Source organism: Ascaphus truei, chromosome 10, assembly GCF_040206685.1.
Source record: "Ascaphus truei isolate aAscTru1 chromosome 10, aAscTru1.hap1, whole genome shotgun sequence".
NCBI lineage: Eukaryota > Metazoa > Chordata > Amphibia > Anura > Ascaphidae > Ascaphus > Ascaphus truei.
Window position 1 is genome coordinate 56,504,798 of NC_134492.1, and position 14,872 is coordinate 56,519,669.

The 14,872-nt window shown below is 47.1% G+C and overlaps 2 protein-coding genes across 2 annotated transcripts in view; one reads left to right on the forward strand and one right to left on the reverse strand.

Moving 5' to 3' along the window:
• Nucleotides 1-6,810, reverse strand: part of LOC142503973 (fibronectin type III domain-containing protein 7-like) — a 35,156-nt gene extending 28,346 nt beyond the window's left edge. Inside the window, exon 1 of the mRNA XM_075617005.1 lies at nt 6,501-6,810. The gene's annotated coding sequence lies outside the window, so the exon portion shown is untranslated. The remainder of the gene's footprint in view (nt 1-6,500) is intronic.
• Nucleotides 6,811-6,837: 27 nt separating this feature from the next.
• Nucleotides 6,838-14,872, forward strand: part of STXBP3 (syntaxin binding protein 3) — a 43,833-nt gene continuing 35,798 nt past the window's right edge. Inside the window, exons 1-6 of the mRNA XM_075617006.1 lie at nt 6,838-6,992; nt 8,024-8,070; nt 8,234-8,315; nt 9,096-9,172; nt 10,541-10,619; nt 10,779-10,879. Coding sequence (XP_075473121.1) covers nt 6,848-6,992; nt 8,024-8,070; nt 8,234-8,315; nt 9,096-9,172; nt 10,541-10,619; nt 10,779-10,879 — 531 coding nt within the window. The 5' untranslated portion in view covers nt 6,838-6,847. The remainder of the gene's footprint in view (nt 6,993-8,023; nt 8,071-8,233; nt 8,316-9,095; nt 9,173-10,540; nt 10,620-10,778; nt 10,880-14,872) is intronic.

Consider the following 14,872-nt stretch of genomic DNA (forward strand, 5'->3'; position numbering starts at 1 on the left):
AGAACCGCCTGCTCTTTCAAGGTACTTTGCCTTCCGAACAATTTCCCCCTACACATAGGACCATGAACTGTACACCTGGGAAAACGATGGTGTTCTGGTAATTAAACGTATTCAACGATACAACGCAGGTAGCAAACCAATGAGAAATAGCCGTGGTACTTACCGTTCCCAGAGAAGAAAACAGGAACGGGAGGATAATGAAATAATTCAGGTTGTCCGCTCCCATTTTCAGAGAGGGGTTACCTTGTGCCTCGACAAGGGACAATTCAATGTCTGGAGGGGTCGCTGCTCGCAAGACGTTATTCCTGCCTGTGAACCCTCCCCAGAGCACGGAGTGTATGGAATGGGGGTGGAGGTAGGGGGGCGGATTCGTGTATGCTGTGAAATACTGTATGCAGAACGTCAACAATAGATCAGTCTGTTCTTTATTCAGCTTTTGCTGCCACGGGGGACAGTGCGCATTTGCAAAGCCCATGAAAGAGTTAAAGGTCCCTGGTCAAAAGGAGATTTTGCCCGCGTGGTACGAGCACGCTGGTCGGATCTATGGATAATTCGGATGCGTAGTATTCGGGATTCCTATAGAACAGGGGTCGCCAAGTCTAGTCCACAAGGGCTACCGGCAGGTCAGGTTTTCAAGATATACCTGCTTCAGCACAGGTGGTTCAATCAGTGGCTCAGTGAGCCACCTGTGCTGAAGCAAAGATATCCTTAAAGCCTGACCTGTTGGTTGCCCTTGAGGAGTGGAGTTGGCCACATTGACTGAGCCACTGATTGAGCCACCTGTGCTGAAGCAGGGATATCCTGAACACCTGACCTGTTGGTAGACCCTGAGGAGTGGAGCTGGCCGCCAATGCAATAGAACGTGTGTGTGATCATCCTATATGTGATTCTTGTCTTTTTCCCATATAGAGGCATATGTGTCAAGGCAAAAGTGCGGCAATTTTAGGGCAAAAACATGGTTAATGATGTACCAAAGAAAATATTCTATTTGGTTTCAATGTTTTTTTCTTTGATACATATGGCACCATTTTGTCGCACCAGAATTGCCTCACTTTTGCCTTGATACTTATGCCCTGTACACTATTGCTGTATTGAATGTTTCAGTCCCATATAGTATGTGCACTAGACACCTTTGGGGGGGGGGGGGTATGAGGTAAAGAAAGGGCACATAGAAGTTTGCTTTGCATGCCATTACCCAGAACCCTTTGCTGCAGTGGGAGCACAGGGCGCTGGGTGATTATGGGGTGAGGCAGGTATGTGGAGCTCAGATACGAGAACGAGGTCTTTATCATTGCCTTACGCTGTACGAGGGATAGTTCTTGTTACTTTTGTTACTCAGCATAACTTATTTATGTACCTGAGTAGCCTGGACAAGCTTCAGACGCTCACCCGTGTCCTCACTATTTCCATACAGAATGGGGAGTATTCCTGTGTTAAATGTGCACTATTCCCATACACTATTTTTGTATAGAATGTGCACTATTTCCATACACTATTTTTGTATAGAATGTGCACTATTCCCATTATAATATGAAAGATTAATGTGTACATATAGAATGTGCACAATTCTCATTTAAAGACCCAGCCCCCACCCCGCACTTAATCCCCTGTCAATTAGTGATTATAATTAGGCTTCAAGTTTCACTGGAAGGGTGCGTGGAAAATAGTTCTGTGCTGCTAGGTTCTGGTTCTGATTTCCCACACCCACTTTTCCCCCAACTCTAATAACAATATATATAACAATATATAACAATATATATAACAATATATATAGTGCAGAATAAATGAGTTCTTCAGTATTCGGTGATACCTTTTTTATTGGACTAACAATTTATGTCATAGGACAAGCTTTCGAGAGTTCTCCTCTCTTCTTCAGGTCAAGCTTGACCTGAAGAAGAGAGGAGAACTCTCGAAAGCTTGTCCTATGACATAAATTGTTAGTCCAATAAAAAAGGTATCACCGAATACAGAAGAACTCATTTATTCTGCACTATCGCAACTGGACTAACACGGCTATTTTCTGCTTTATATATATATATATATATATATATATATATATATATATATATATATATATATATATATATATATATATATATATATATATATATATATATATATATATATATCCCTGGAGAAAGTCAGCTGAAGCTGACGAAACGACGCTGGGTGACGTCATCACACACACGTGACCATGTGATCACGCTGCGACGAGGTGCTGTGTTGTGTACTGAGGGACTCTTTGCTTGTGCTGCTGTAATTAGCTGTTAGAGCTATTGATTTAACACAGAGGCTGGAGGAACGCTGAGCACATTGGAGCTGTGTGGAAGTTGGAGCCGGTGTCATTTGACACCAACAAACACTGACTTTTCCTACAAACAGAGTGCTGATGATTTCAAGCCTCAGCAGTGGTATTGTACCTCTTAAAAGCAAAGAAACCATGATGGGATTTTTACCTCTTGTTTTCTTGTAAGTGCGCATGACCATTTTTTACCTTATAATAAATTCTTATTTTTGGTTGTGCGCTGTTCTCTTTTTTTCTTGCAGATTTCCTATGGGGAGTGATTCTCCCAGATACAGCTGCCTCCATTTTGCATTTTGCCATCATCTGATTCCCTACATTTGGATTCATCATTAACTCTGTGCATTCAGGATTGGACTTGTAACTATACATTTTCTATGTACAGCCTTCAATATATGTTTCATTATAAGAATTAATATTTCATTAGCGGTGTTTGTTTTTTCTTTTATATATATATATATATGAAAATATAACTGTATGCTCATCTGCATGTCTTAGGCAGGTCTGCAACCCCGCCTTTCCCCATTATCACCCAGCATACAGCACTTCCACTGCAGCAAGGGATTCTGGGAAATGACATGCAAATGAGCACACAGTGTCACTTTTTGCCTCAATAACCATTTTTAACATGGTTCCCTATAGGCTTAAGCTTGCTGCGGGTGGTTTTCTGGGTATGCACCTTAACCCTGGCTGTGCTCAAGGCTGTGACCATGCAGCAAGCTTAAGCCTATAGGGAACCATGTTAAAAATGGTTATTGAGGCATACAGTTGTATTTGCATATTTGCTTTCCTGTGGAGGGTTTTTGTCACTTTTTTTACTCACCATAACTTAACTCAGTATTATGGTTTATATATATATATATATATATATATATATATATATATATATATATATATATATATAATCTATACAGTGTTCGACAAATGCACCTCCCCGAACGCCCGGGGCGAGTGCATTTACGGGACGCCATCCCTTGGAGGCACTGCAGTGACGCTACGCCACGCACCCGCATACAGGCACTCTCTCCCGCACTTTAAGGATCTCCTAGCAACTGTCGGGACCAGAGGCGAGGAGAGGCCTGGAGATTGTGGCTGGATGTGTCTGCGGAGCGGCGCTGTGTGGCTGCAGGAAGATGCTGCTGCTGCTGCTGCCTCTGTGTGTATTGTGGGCGAGGCGGACGGAGGGAGCTCCCCAGGCTGGATTCCCTCACTCTCATGGCAGGTAAGAGAAGGGGGGGGAGAGAGGGAGATGCAGGATACCACTCTAGTGAGCCGCTTCAGCCTTAAGAGCAGCCGTGTGGTCACTGCTAGATTTCATCTCCTGTCGGCACCGCTGATAAGAGGGAGAGAGAGGAATTTGAGAGGGCGGACACTGCTCTCGCAGAGGGGAGGGGGTTGGTGTCTGTCTGTGTGTGTGTGTAAGTGGGAGAGTGTGTGTGTGTATAAGTGGGAGAGTGTGTGTGTGTGTGTGTATAAGTGGGAGAGTGTGTGTATAAGTGGGAGAGTGTGTGTGTAAGTAAGAGTGTCACCCAGCCTGTCACCCTCTGTCTCACCCTGTTACCCTATATCTCACCCTGTCACCCTCTGTCTCACCCTGTCACCCTCTCTCACCCTCTGTCTCACCCTGTCTATCCCTGTCACGCTCTGTCTCACCCTGTCACCCTGTGTCTCACCCTGTCACCCTCTGTCTCACCCTGTCATCCTCCGTCACCCTGTCTCACACACTCTGTCTCACACACACACTCTCTGTGTCTCACACACACACACACACGCACTCTCTCTCTCTGTGTCTCACACGCACACTCTCTCTGTGTCACACACACACACACACTCTCTCTCTGTGTCTCACACTCTGGATCTGGATATCTTATTTACCCTATATATCTTAACTGGCCTATAACTACACCGAAATAACCTATACTGTTTTCTTCCAGATCTAACTCTTGAACTTCACACGGGAGACATCGGAATCCCCCCTAACCCAGAAGACAGGTAGGGAACACCTCCCCTCCAACATATAACATTGCGGGAATGAGGTACCTGGACATTGAGGGACTGCGGATCAGGTAAGATCCCAGGTGAGATTGCTGCTTTAGATATTGTGAAGCGGGGGCGTCCTGACACTGGTTAAAGGGTGCAGGAAACTAGTCGTTCACATCTGGCTTTTTTTCTAAATCCGACACACACACACACACACACACACACACACACACACACACACACACACACACACACACACACACACACACACACACGTAACAAGGGCTAATTGTAGTATCATGTAATACAATAAATAAACTTATGTCAAAAACGAATGTTGTTCTTACTAGGAAATTATTCAATTTTTTTTAAAAGCGGGGCTGGGGGCGGGGCTGGGGGCGGGACTAGTGGCGGGGCTGGGGGCGGGACTAGTGGCGGGGCTGGGGGCGGGACTAGGGGGCGAGTAGATTTTTTTGTTGGCGAGTAGATTTTTGGGTGATTTGTCAACCACTATATATATATTTTAGCATGTTCTTGTATAGCGCTGCTAGTTTTACGTAGCGCTTTACAGAGACATTTTTCAGACACAGTCCCTGCCCCGCAGAGCTTACAATCTATGTTTTTGGTGCCTAAGGCACAGGGAGATAAATTGACTTGCCCAACGTCACAATGAGCTGACACTGGGAATTGAACCAGTTCCCCCCAAACTCAGTGCCAGAGTCAGTGTCGTTACTCACTGAGCTGTTCCTTCCATGTATGTATATGTCTACCTGGGCCGGCAAGTAACAATGGATGGGAACCTTTCGAATAAAATCAATAGGAGACTGAAGATGGGACCAAGAAGGGAACCTTCCCCTGCGCCTCAAGAGGAAAGTGGTCCACCAGTGTATCCTGCCCGTGCTTACGTACGGATGTGACACTGGGACCCTAAATGTGAAGATAATTTAGAAGCTTCAGACAACGCAGAGATGTATTGAGAGATGCATGCTGGGTATTACCCAGAGAGACCGGAACCAGAATAAATAGGTTCGAAACCAAACCAAAGTCATCACAAGGGGAAGAAATTAAAATGGCGGTGGGCCGGACATATCGCAAGAAGAAATGGCCATCGTTGGACAAAGATGGAACTCAACTGGATTCCAAGGGAGATTAAAAGACCAAAGTAAGATGGGAGGATGGGATGAGACAATGTGTGGGAGCAACGTGGAGAAGAGAGGCTGTAACCACAGCACCTGGGAGATCATTGGGGAGGCTTCATCCAGCAGTGGGGAGACACGGGCTGGAGAGGATGGGATGAGTCAATGTGTGGGAGCGACGTGGAGAAGAGAGGCTGTAACCGCAGCACCTGGGAGATCACTGGGGAGGCTTCATCCAGCAGTGGGGAGACACGGGCTGGAGAGGATGGGATGAGTCAATGTGTGGGAGCGACGTGGAGAAGAGAGGCTGTAACCGCAGCACCTGGGAGATCACTGGGGAGGCTTCATCCAGCAGTGGGGAGACACGGGCTGGAGAGGATGGGATGAGTCAATGTGTGGGAGCGACGTGGAGCAGAGCGGCTGGGGAGACACAGACTGGAGAGGATGATATACCAGTCGAGTTCCGTCTTTTGGCCAACGATGGTGATTTTTCTTGCGATATGTCTGGCCCACGCCGTGTGATGATGTCACAGATTTGTGTTTGCTTCCAAACCCTTTCATTCGGGTTCCTGTCTCTCTGGGTAATACCCAGCATGCATCTCTCCATACTTCTCGTCTGAAGCTTCTGAAGTATCTTCACATGAAGGCTGCGGTCCCAGTAACAGCCTGTGCGCACGGCACAGCGTGTGCTGTGCGTGTAAGCACCGCCCCTCAATGGGGCTGGGCCCAGTACGCACCGTCACGCAGAAGGTGCAGTAGCGCCGTGCTGCAAGGTTTTTCCCAACTCAATCAAATTGCGTTCAAACGTTGCGACGGGGGCGTGGCCACGCCCCCACCGGCGGTTCACCCAATGAGGGCGAACCAGCCGTGTGATGTAAATCCCAGACCAATCCGCAAATCCCAGACCACGCCCCCTCCAGTAGCAAGCTCCTCTCTCCGTCAGACTGCAGATCGCAGTTAGCGCTGTGCACGCGCCGCCCCCCCCCCCCCCCCCCCCCCCCGCACGCCGGGCGCGCGTGTCACAGACATTACTGGGACCGCAGCCTAAGGGTTCAAATAAATAAATATATAAATACACATACCCTGGGAGTACTTGTCCTTACTTTGATTTATATATCCACATACACACACAGTACATATAATACATAAACATATGTGAAAAATACACACACAACTATATATTGAGAGACAGACACACACACACACACACACTGCTTACACTCACACACTACTTACACACACACACACACACACACACACACACACACACACACACACACACACACACACACACACACACACACACACACACACACACACACACACACACACACACACACACACACACACACACACACACACACACACACACACACACACACACACACACACACACCAATAAAGTTTCGTTGAAAAAAAAGGGCTGGCAATGGGGAGGAGCCTGATCCGTGACGTCACCTTGCGAGGGTGGAGCGCCGGGGGAAGCGGCGGTGACGTCAGAGGCCCAGGAGCAGACGCAGACATGGCGCCCTCAGCGGCACCGGAGTGCGGACTGAAGCGCGCAGTGTGGCAGAGTCAGTGTGTAGCGTGTTACTGTATAGTGTATATATATATATATATTTATATATGTGTCTATCTGTATTACTGTGTTGTATGTGTATCTCTATAACAGTCTGTGTAGTGTATTATACTGTGTGTATCTGTATAAGAGACTAGTCTACTGTGTGTGTAGTGTGTGTGTTATACAGATACACACTGTATAATAGACTGTAGTGTGTGTATTATACTGTATACAGTGTGTGTGTGTGTGTATATTATACTGTATCTGTGTATCTGTATAAACAACTGTATAGTGTGTATTATATATATATATATAATATATTTTGTGTGTACACATACACACACACACACACACACACACACACACGTTGGGCCACATACACACATTGTGTTGCAAGTCCCTGTGTCAGTAGAAAGAATAAAGTCCTCTCTTGGTCAGCAGCTCACTAATTATCTTCTCCCGCACCTCTCACTAATCTGTGACTCATTCCTGGACAGCGCGGGAGTGAATATTATTTGCAGGACAGGGTTATTGTGCATTGTAAGATTTGCCACACGCTGTGTGTGATTCTGTCCCTCACATCCTCTCCCCTTCCTACCACTCGCCAGGAATGCCTTCATTTTACAAAGACCAACAATGAAATGTGCTGATGCACACTCAGTGCAAAGAAGGGTTAACTCCAATACATTGGATAATCGCAAGAGAGAAAGTTAGGACGTTGACATTAGATTGTCAGCTTTGTGGGGCGAAGTTCACGTTCTCCCAATATTTACTTACGCTTAACCCTATCCTGTTTTTCTATTCCCTATATAGTTCTTTCTTTTCTATCCTCCCTCCTCTCCAACCCTTCTGCGCTGCGGGGATATGTTCGCCCATTATAAATAAATGATGATAATGCATGGAGCTGTTGGCTTCAAAGCTCTGCGTATATCGATCTACATAGAATGATAATCCCAGTTCTGCAGCCATTAAATGTTGTGGCACTAAGATATTGGCGTCTAGAGATGAACCAGGTTTAATATTATTTCTGTTTATGTGTTGCAGAGATTAAAGCTGAAATCCTTGATGACATCAGCACTGAGGGATGGAAGGTAAGGTGTCTGTGTGTCTGTGTGTCTGTGTGTCTGTGTGTCTGTGTGACTCCGTGACTCCGTTTACACAAAGTCTCGGGGTGCAGTAAGCTGCTGTCGTGCTCGGGCGTTGGGGGCATGTTGGCGGTTCTTCGCTGACCCATGTTTGTGTATTTATGCACAGGTTCTGCTTTTAGACCAGTTCACAACCAAGTTGTTGTCATCCTGTTGCAAGATGACGGACCTCCTGGGAGAGGGAGTAACAGGTAACTCCGCACATTAACTCACAATTACCTTGAAAATAATCTCAATGTCATTCACTTTAATGTAGGTTACCATACACATTGTTCTAGCTGTTTTAGCTTTTGATGTACATTTTATTTGACAAGGCCCTCAGTACAGTTTAAACTGCTGTTTATTCTCACTTGCTTTTCTTTACCAGGCAGCACATAGCTGCTTTCCAGGCAGACTTCAAAGAGACTTACCAGTGAAGCTGCTTAGGAATTCTAAAGGATAAAAGTCCAATTATGTCACAAATGTAGGGTTTAAGCTGAATTTGTAGGAATAAATTACAGTTTAAAAGCTTTTGGTAGGTGGGGGGGGGATAAAATAGAGGGGAAAGGGTATGGGGAATAAATCTAAATGAACACACATTGAAAGCAGCAGTGCCCCCAAATGGTTTTACTTGGGTCTGATTCCCATCCATTGTCGGCCCAGGGGTCCCCACTGGTTTCCGAGATAATTCCCACTAAAGATATCGCATTCCTGTTCGCTCCACGGGAACAAGTTGGCGGTTGAAATATCACACGGGCTAATAGGAATCCATTACGGCGTGATGCCGGGGGAGGGGGTTAAAGACCAGGAAATACCCGCGCCACCTGTCAGGTTCTCGGGGGCAGGGGGATACAGTATATATAGCGTTAGAAATGTCTCCTGCCGATTTCCTTTGTTTTCCCTGGTCTCCGATATAGCGCCCCCGCGGTGGGGCGATGCCCGTTTGGAGATCACTTGGTGTCACTTCTGTGTGTCTCTTCCTTTCTCTCTAGTTGTGGAAGACATTTATAAAATCCGGCAGCCCGTCGAGCATCTGAAAGCCATTTATTTTATTTCTCCAAGCGAAAAGGTTTGTGTTTGTGGGTCCCGGGTTCCGCTCCGAAAATTGACCTTGCATTGTCCAAAATGTTTGTCCTTCATGCTGATTTATCGCTGTAAGACAAAGGTGGCCAACTCCAGTCCTCAAGATCTACAGTACCAGCAGGTAAGGTTTTCAGGATATCCCTGCTTCAGCACAATTGAGCCACCTGTGCTGAAGCAGGGATATCTTGAAAACCTGACCTCTGGTGGCCCTTGAGGACTGCAGTTGGCTACCATTCGAAGATTGAGCCATCTGTGCTGAAGCAGGGATATCCCTCTGTTGGTGGCTCTTGAGGACTGGAGTTGGCCACTCCTGGTATACGACATTTGCTGAAAAAGATACGTTTATTCACATTATTGATATTTGCTTGGTTTTGTAGCGCTACACACACAGATCTTGTTCAGACATAAAGCCCCTGGCCTGTGGAGCTGACAATCTCATTTGCGTGCCACAAGGAGAGCTGACCATGGGATTCACCCACTTCAAAGGCTCAGTCAGGGGCATAAGTATTCAGTAGCGATGTTAAGATCAAAGTTGACCTGGTTTTACATGGGGAAAATGGGGAGAAATAAATGTTTTTAGACCCAGCACATGATACAGGCCATTATTATATGTGCTGGGTAACTCCTCTTGTTACTAAAGCACTTCTTATGCCCAGCAACATACCTAAATACTATGCCACAGTGTACTAATGGCAGTGACAGGGTTAAGGGGTCAGTCCCTCCTAGGAGCAAAGTGTACTAATGCCAGTGACATGGTTAAGGGGTCAGTCTCTCCTAGGAGCAAAATGTACTAATGGTAGTGACACGGTTAAGGGGGTCAGTCCCTCCTAGGAGCAAAGTGTACTAATGGCAGTGACATGGTTAAGGGGTCAGTCCCTCCTAGGGGCAAAGTGTACTAATTCCAGTGACATGGTTAAGAGGACACATCTGGGTAATTGACATACATTTTGACTCCGATTTTACCAAAATCTGTCACCACAAAGAATATTTAAAGTCCGTTGGTAAACACGCTGAGCTGAGATTTGGGAGGGGTTTGGTTTCCTCTGGCTGCTCCTTTTCTGATGTCTCTGTATGTTCAGCAGGAGTTTGCGCAGGCAAACCCCCCTTCTCTTTATTGGTTCTCTGATAAGGAGGGAAGGGGATAAGGGGAAAAAACACTGGATTGACAAACACTTTGCCCATTCAGAGGCCTAGAAAAAACTATTTGTGATCAATTTCCAGAGATGGAAAAGGAGCCAAATCTTTGCTTTTAGTACTATTTTAGATTATTTTAAGGAAGCCCCTTATTTTCAGTAAACTGAAATCTGAAGCTGCCGGTAACTGCCCGTATTTACCGTTACATTTTATGTTTTAGTCCATAGATTGCTTGGTGAATGACTTCAAGCACAAATCGTCCAGCAAGTACAAAGAAGCGTATGTGTACTTCAGCGATGGTGAGAGGCTCGTCTTCGGCCTTGTTCCTTTGTTTTATTGTCATTTCTAAATACGCAAGAAAGGATCAAACCGGGTCTCAGGTGCCGCAGCAGGTGGGAGAATGGGCCGGTGGTTCTGATCTGCCGGCAAATGATATGTTTCTGTCTTTTGTGTTCCAGTTTGTCCCGAAAACCTGTTCAGCAAATTGAAATCCTGCCACCCGAAAGCCATAAAGAGATGTAAAGAGATCAACATTTCATTTTTTCCACAGGAGTCCCAGGTAAATTACTAATGGCAGTGACATGGTTAAGAGATCAGTCCCTCCTAGGGGCAAAGTGTACTAATGGCAGTGACATGGTTAAGAGATCAGTCCCTCCTAGGGGCAAAGTGTACTAATGGCAGTGACATGGTTAAGGGATCAGTCCCTCCTAGGGGCAAAGTGTACTAATGGCAGTGACATGTATAAGGGGTCAGTCCCTCCTAGGGGCAAAGTGTACTAATGGCAGTGACATGTATAAGGGGTCAGTCCCTCCTAGGGGCAAAGTGTACTAATGGCAGTGACAGGGTTAAGGGGTCAGTCCCTCCTAGGGGCAAAGTGTACTAATGACAGTTACATGTATAAGGGGTCAGTCCCTCCTAGGGGCAAAGTGTACTAATGGCAGTGACATGGTTAAGGGGTCAGTCCCTCCTAGGAGCAAAGTGTACTAGTGGCAGTGACATGTATAAGGGGTCAGTCCCTCCTAGGGGCAAAGTGTACTAATGGCAGTGACATGTATAAGGGGTCAGTCCCTCCTAGGGGCAAAGTGTACTAATGGCAGTGACATGGTTAAGGGGTCAGTCCCTCCTAGGAGCAAAGTGTACTAGTGGCAGTGACATGTATAAGGGGTCAGTCCCTCCTAGGGGCAAAGTGTACTAATGGCAGTGACAGGGTTAAGGAATCAGTCTCTCCTAGGGGCAAAGTGTACTAATGGCAGTGACATGTATAAGGGGTCAGTCCCTCCTAGGGGCAAAGTGTACTAATGGAAGTGACATGTATAAGGGGTCAGTCCCTCCTAGGGGCAAAGTGTACTAATGGCAGTGACAGGGTTAAGGGGTCAGTCCCTCCTAGGGACAAAGTGTACTAATGGCAGTGACATGGTTAAGGGGTCAGTCCCTCCTAGGGGCAAAGTGTACTAATGGCAGTGACATGTATAAGGGGTCAGTCCCTCCTAGGGGCAAAGTGTACTAATGGCAGTGACATGGTTAAGGGATCAGTCCCTCCTAGGGGCAAAGTGTACTAATGGCAGTGACATGTATAAGGGGTCAGTCCCTCCTAGGGGCAAAGTGTACTAATGGCAGTGACATGTATAAGGGGTCAGTCCCTCCTAGGGGCAAAGTGTACTAATGGCAGTGACAGGGTTAAGGGGTCAGTCCCTCCTAGGGGCAAAGTGTACTAATGACAGTTACATGTATAAGGGGTCAGTCCCTCCTAGGGGCAAAGTGTACTAATGGCAGTGACATGGTTAAGGGGTCAGTCCCTCCTAGGAGCAAAGTGTACTAGTGGCAGTGACATGTATAAGGGGTCAGTCCCTCCTAGGGGCAAAGTGTACTAATGGCAGTGACAGGGTTAAGGAATCAGTCTCTCCTAGGGGCAAAGTGTACTAATGGCAGTGACATGTATAAGGGGTCAGTCCCTCCTAGGGGCAAAGTGTACTAATGGAAGTGACATGTATAAGGGGTCAGTCCCTCCTAGGGGCAAAGTGTACTAATGGCAGTGACATGGTTAAGGGGTCAGTCCCTCCTAGGGGCAAAGTGTACTAATGGCAGTGACATGGTTAAGGGGTCAGTCCCTCCTAGGGGCAAAGTGTACTAATGGCAGTGACATGGTTAGGGGGTCAGTCCCTCCTAGGAGCAAAGTGTACTAATGGCAGTGACATGTATAAGGGGTCAGTCCCTCCTAGGGGCAAAGTGTACTAATGGAAGTGACATGTATAAGGGGTCAGTCCCTCCTAGGGGCAAAGTGTACTAATGGCAGTGACATGGTTAAGGGGTCAGTCCCTCCTAGGGGCAAAGTGTACTAATGGCAGTGACATGGTTAAGGGGTCAGTCCCTCCTAGGGGCAAAGTGTACTAATGGCAGTGACATGGTTAGGGGGTCAGTCCCTCCTAGGAGCAAAGTGTACTAATGGCAGTGACATGGTTAAGGGGTCAGTCCCTCCTAGGAGCAAAGTGTACTAATGGCAGTGACATGGTTAAGGGGTCAGTCCCTCCTAGGAGCAAAGTGTACTAATGGCAGTGACAGGGTTAGGGGGTCAGTCCCTCCTAGGAGCAAAGTGTACTAATGGCAGTGACATGTATAAGGGGTCAGTCCCTCCTAGGGACAAAGTGTACTAATGGCAGTGACCGGGTTAAGGGGTCAGTCCCTCCTAGGGGCAAAGTGTACTAAGGGCATGCGCTGACCCGTGCTGAGGCGCGCTGGTGCTTACCAGTGAGCCCCTGCAGCCGCAATGAGTGCGGCTTTAGCAGGGGCTCGCTTACGCTTATGCAAGCGCGCAGAAGCGTAAGTCTTAGCAAAATTTTAAATTCAAGCGCTCATGGGAGCGCAGGGCCGGTCACGTGAGCGGTCCGCCCTGTGGGAACAGGATACGGACATTGTATGGGATAACCTCTTACAGGCGGCTTAGGGTTGTTGCTTTAACTACAGAGAAGGGCTTAGGAAATTCGTCAAATGTTCTACTCGGTACCGATTTGTAGCTGCTGCACGGACTTCCAGAGACAGAGAGAATATTACAGCGCTGGTTTGAACAGTCAAATATTATTTATGTTTTAACCCGGATTTAAACGTGCGTTTCCTGTTACTTTTTGAAGTGGGGAACACGTTGGTTATTGGAGTGCAAATGCTACGCGTCTGGATCAGATGCCTGTTGGGACGTTGTATTTGAGGCACTTTTGCAATCCTTCTTGGTTAAGCGGGGGCTGGGCATCGTAACGTCTGACGCGGAGCAGATAGTGATAAAGAAAAAAGTGATCTGCGCTCAAAAAATTGTGATATTGTGCTCTAAGTGATCTAAGTGATTAAATAAACAATGATAACATGTTTACAAAAAAAGGGAGATTATGCTGCTGCGCTCGTAGTACCGCTCCACAAACCGAACTAGTGCAAAAACAAAAAGAGAGACAGCGCAAAAAACCTCATTGTGCAATATATAAACAAAATTGTATTGGTAAACTGGTAAGTATCACACGTACATCAAAATGGTAAAAATTAGGCAGGACATGTTATGGACATGTTACCACTCTGTGCTCTGGATAGGGGTCACCCGGATCAGCTCACTTCCCGCAGGTTCCGTGGAACAATTACAGACCGTTTTGTAGATCAATCCAGGACCTCCGTTCGGCAAGCTGCAGGCACTGCGACCTCGGCCACAGGGGAACTGCCGCCACAGAGGAAGAAACTGCTCCGGTTCCAGCCACCGCAGTAGGGAGTCTCACAACCGGCAACTTACTCCTCAATCGCCAGCTGCAGGCACAGTGACCACCGCCACACAGGAAGAAACTGCTCCGGCTCCAGCCACCGCAGCAGGGGAGCCTCACAACCGGCCACTCACTCCTCGAACGCCAGACGCGCACCAGTGACGTCACCAGGCGGCGTCAGCATAGGATCAGTGTCGCACGCGAATGAGTCACCGTGTGGGGGAGTTAGAAGTCCCGGGACTGTCCAGAGTCACAGATAAACACAAATAAATGGCATAAAAACCTCCAATAGGTAAAAAGTGAATCCGCCCTCAATCCAACGCGTTTCGTGTATCAAACACTTCGGCAGGGAACTACTGCGGTGGCTGGAACCGGAGCAGTTTCTTCCTCTGTGGCGGCAGTTCCCCTGTGGCGGAGGTCGCTGTGCCTGCAGCTTGCCAAACGGAGGTCCTGGATTGATCTACAAAACAGTCTGTAATTGTTCCACGGAACCTGCGGGAAGTGAGCTGATCCGGGTGACCCCTATCCAGAGCACAGAGTGGCAACATGTCCATAACATGTCCTGCCTAATTTTTACCATTTTGATGTACGTGTGATACTTACCAGTTTACCAATACAATTTTGTTTATGTATTGCACAATGAGGTTTTTTGCACGGTCTCTCTTTTTGTTTTTGCGGAGCAGATAGTGTATTACAGGGGTGGCCAAGTCCAGTCCTCAATGGCCACCAGCAGGACAGGCTTTAAGGATATCCCTGCTTCAGCAAGGGTGGCTGAGAAAGACCTGAGCCACTGATTAAGTCACCTGGGCTGAAGCAGGGAT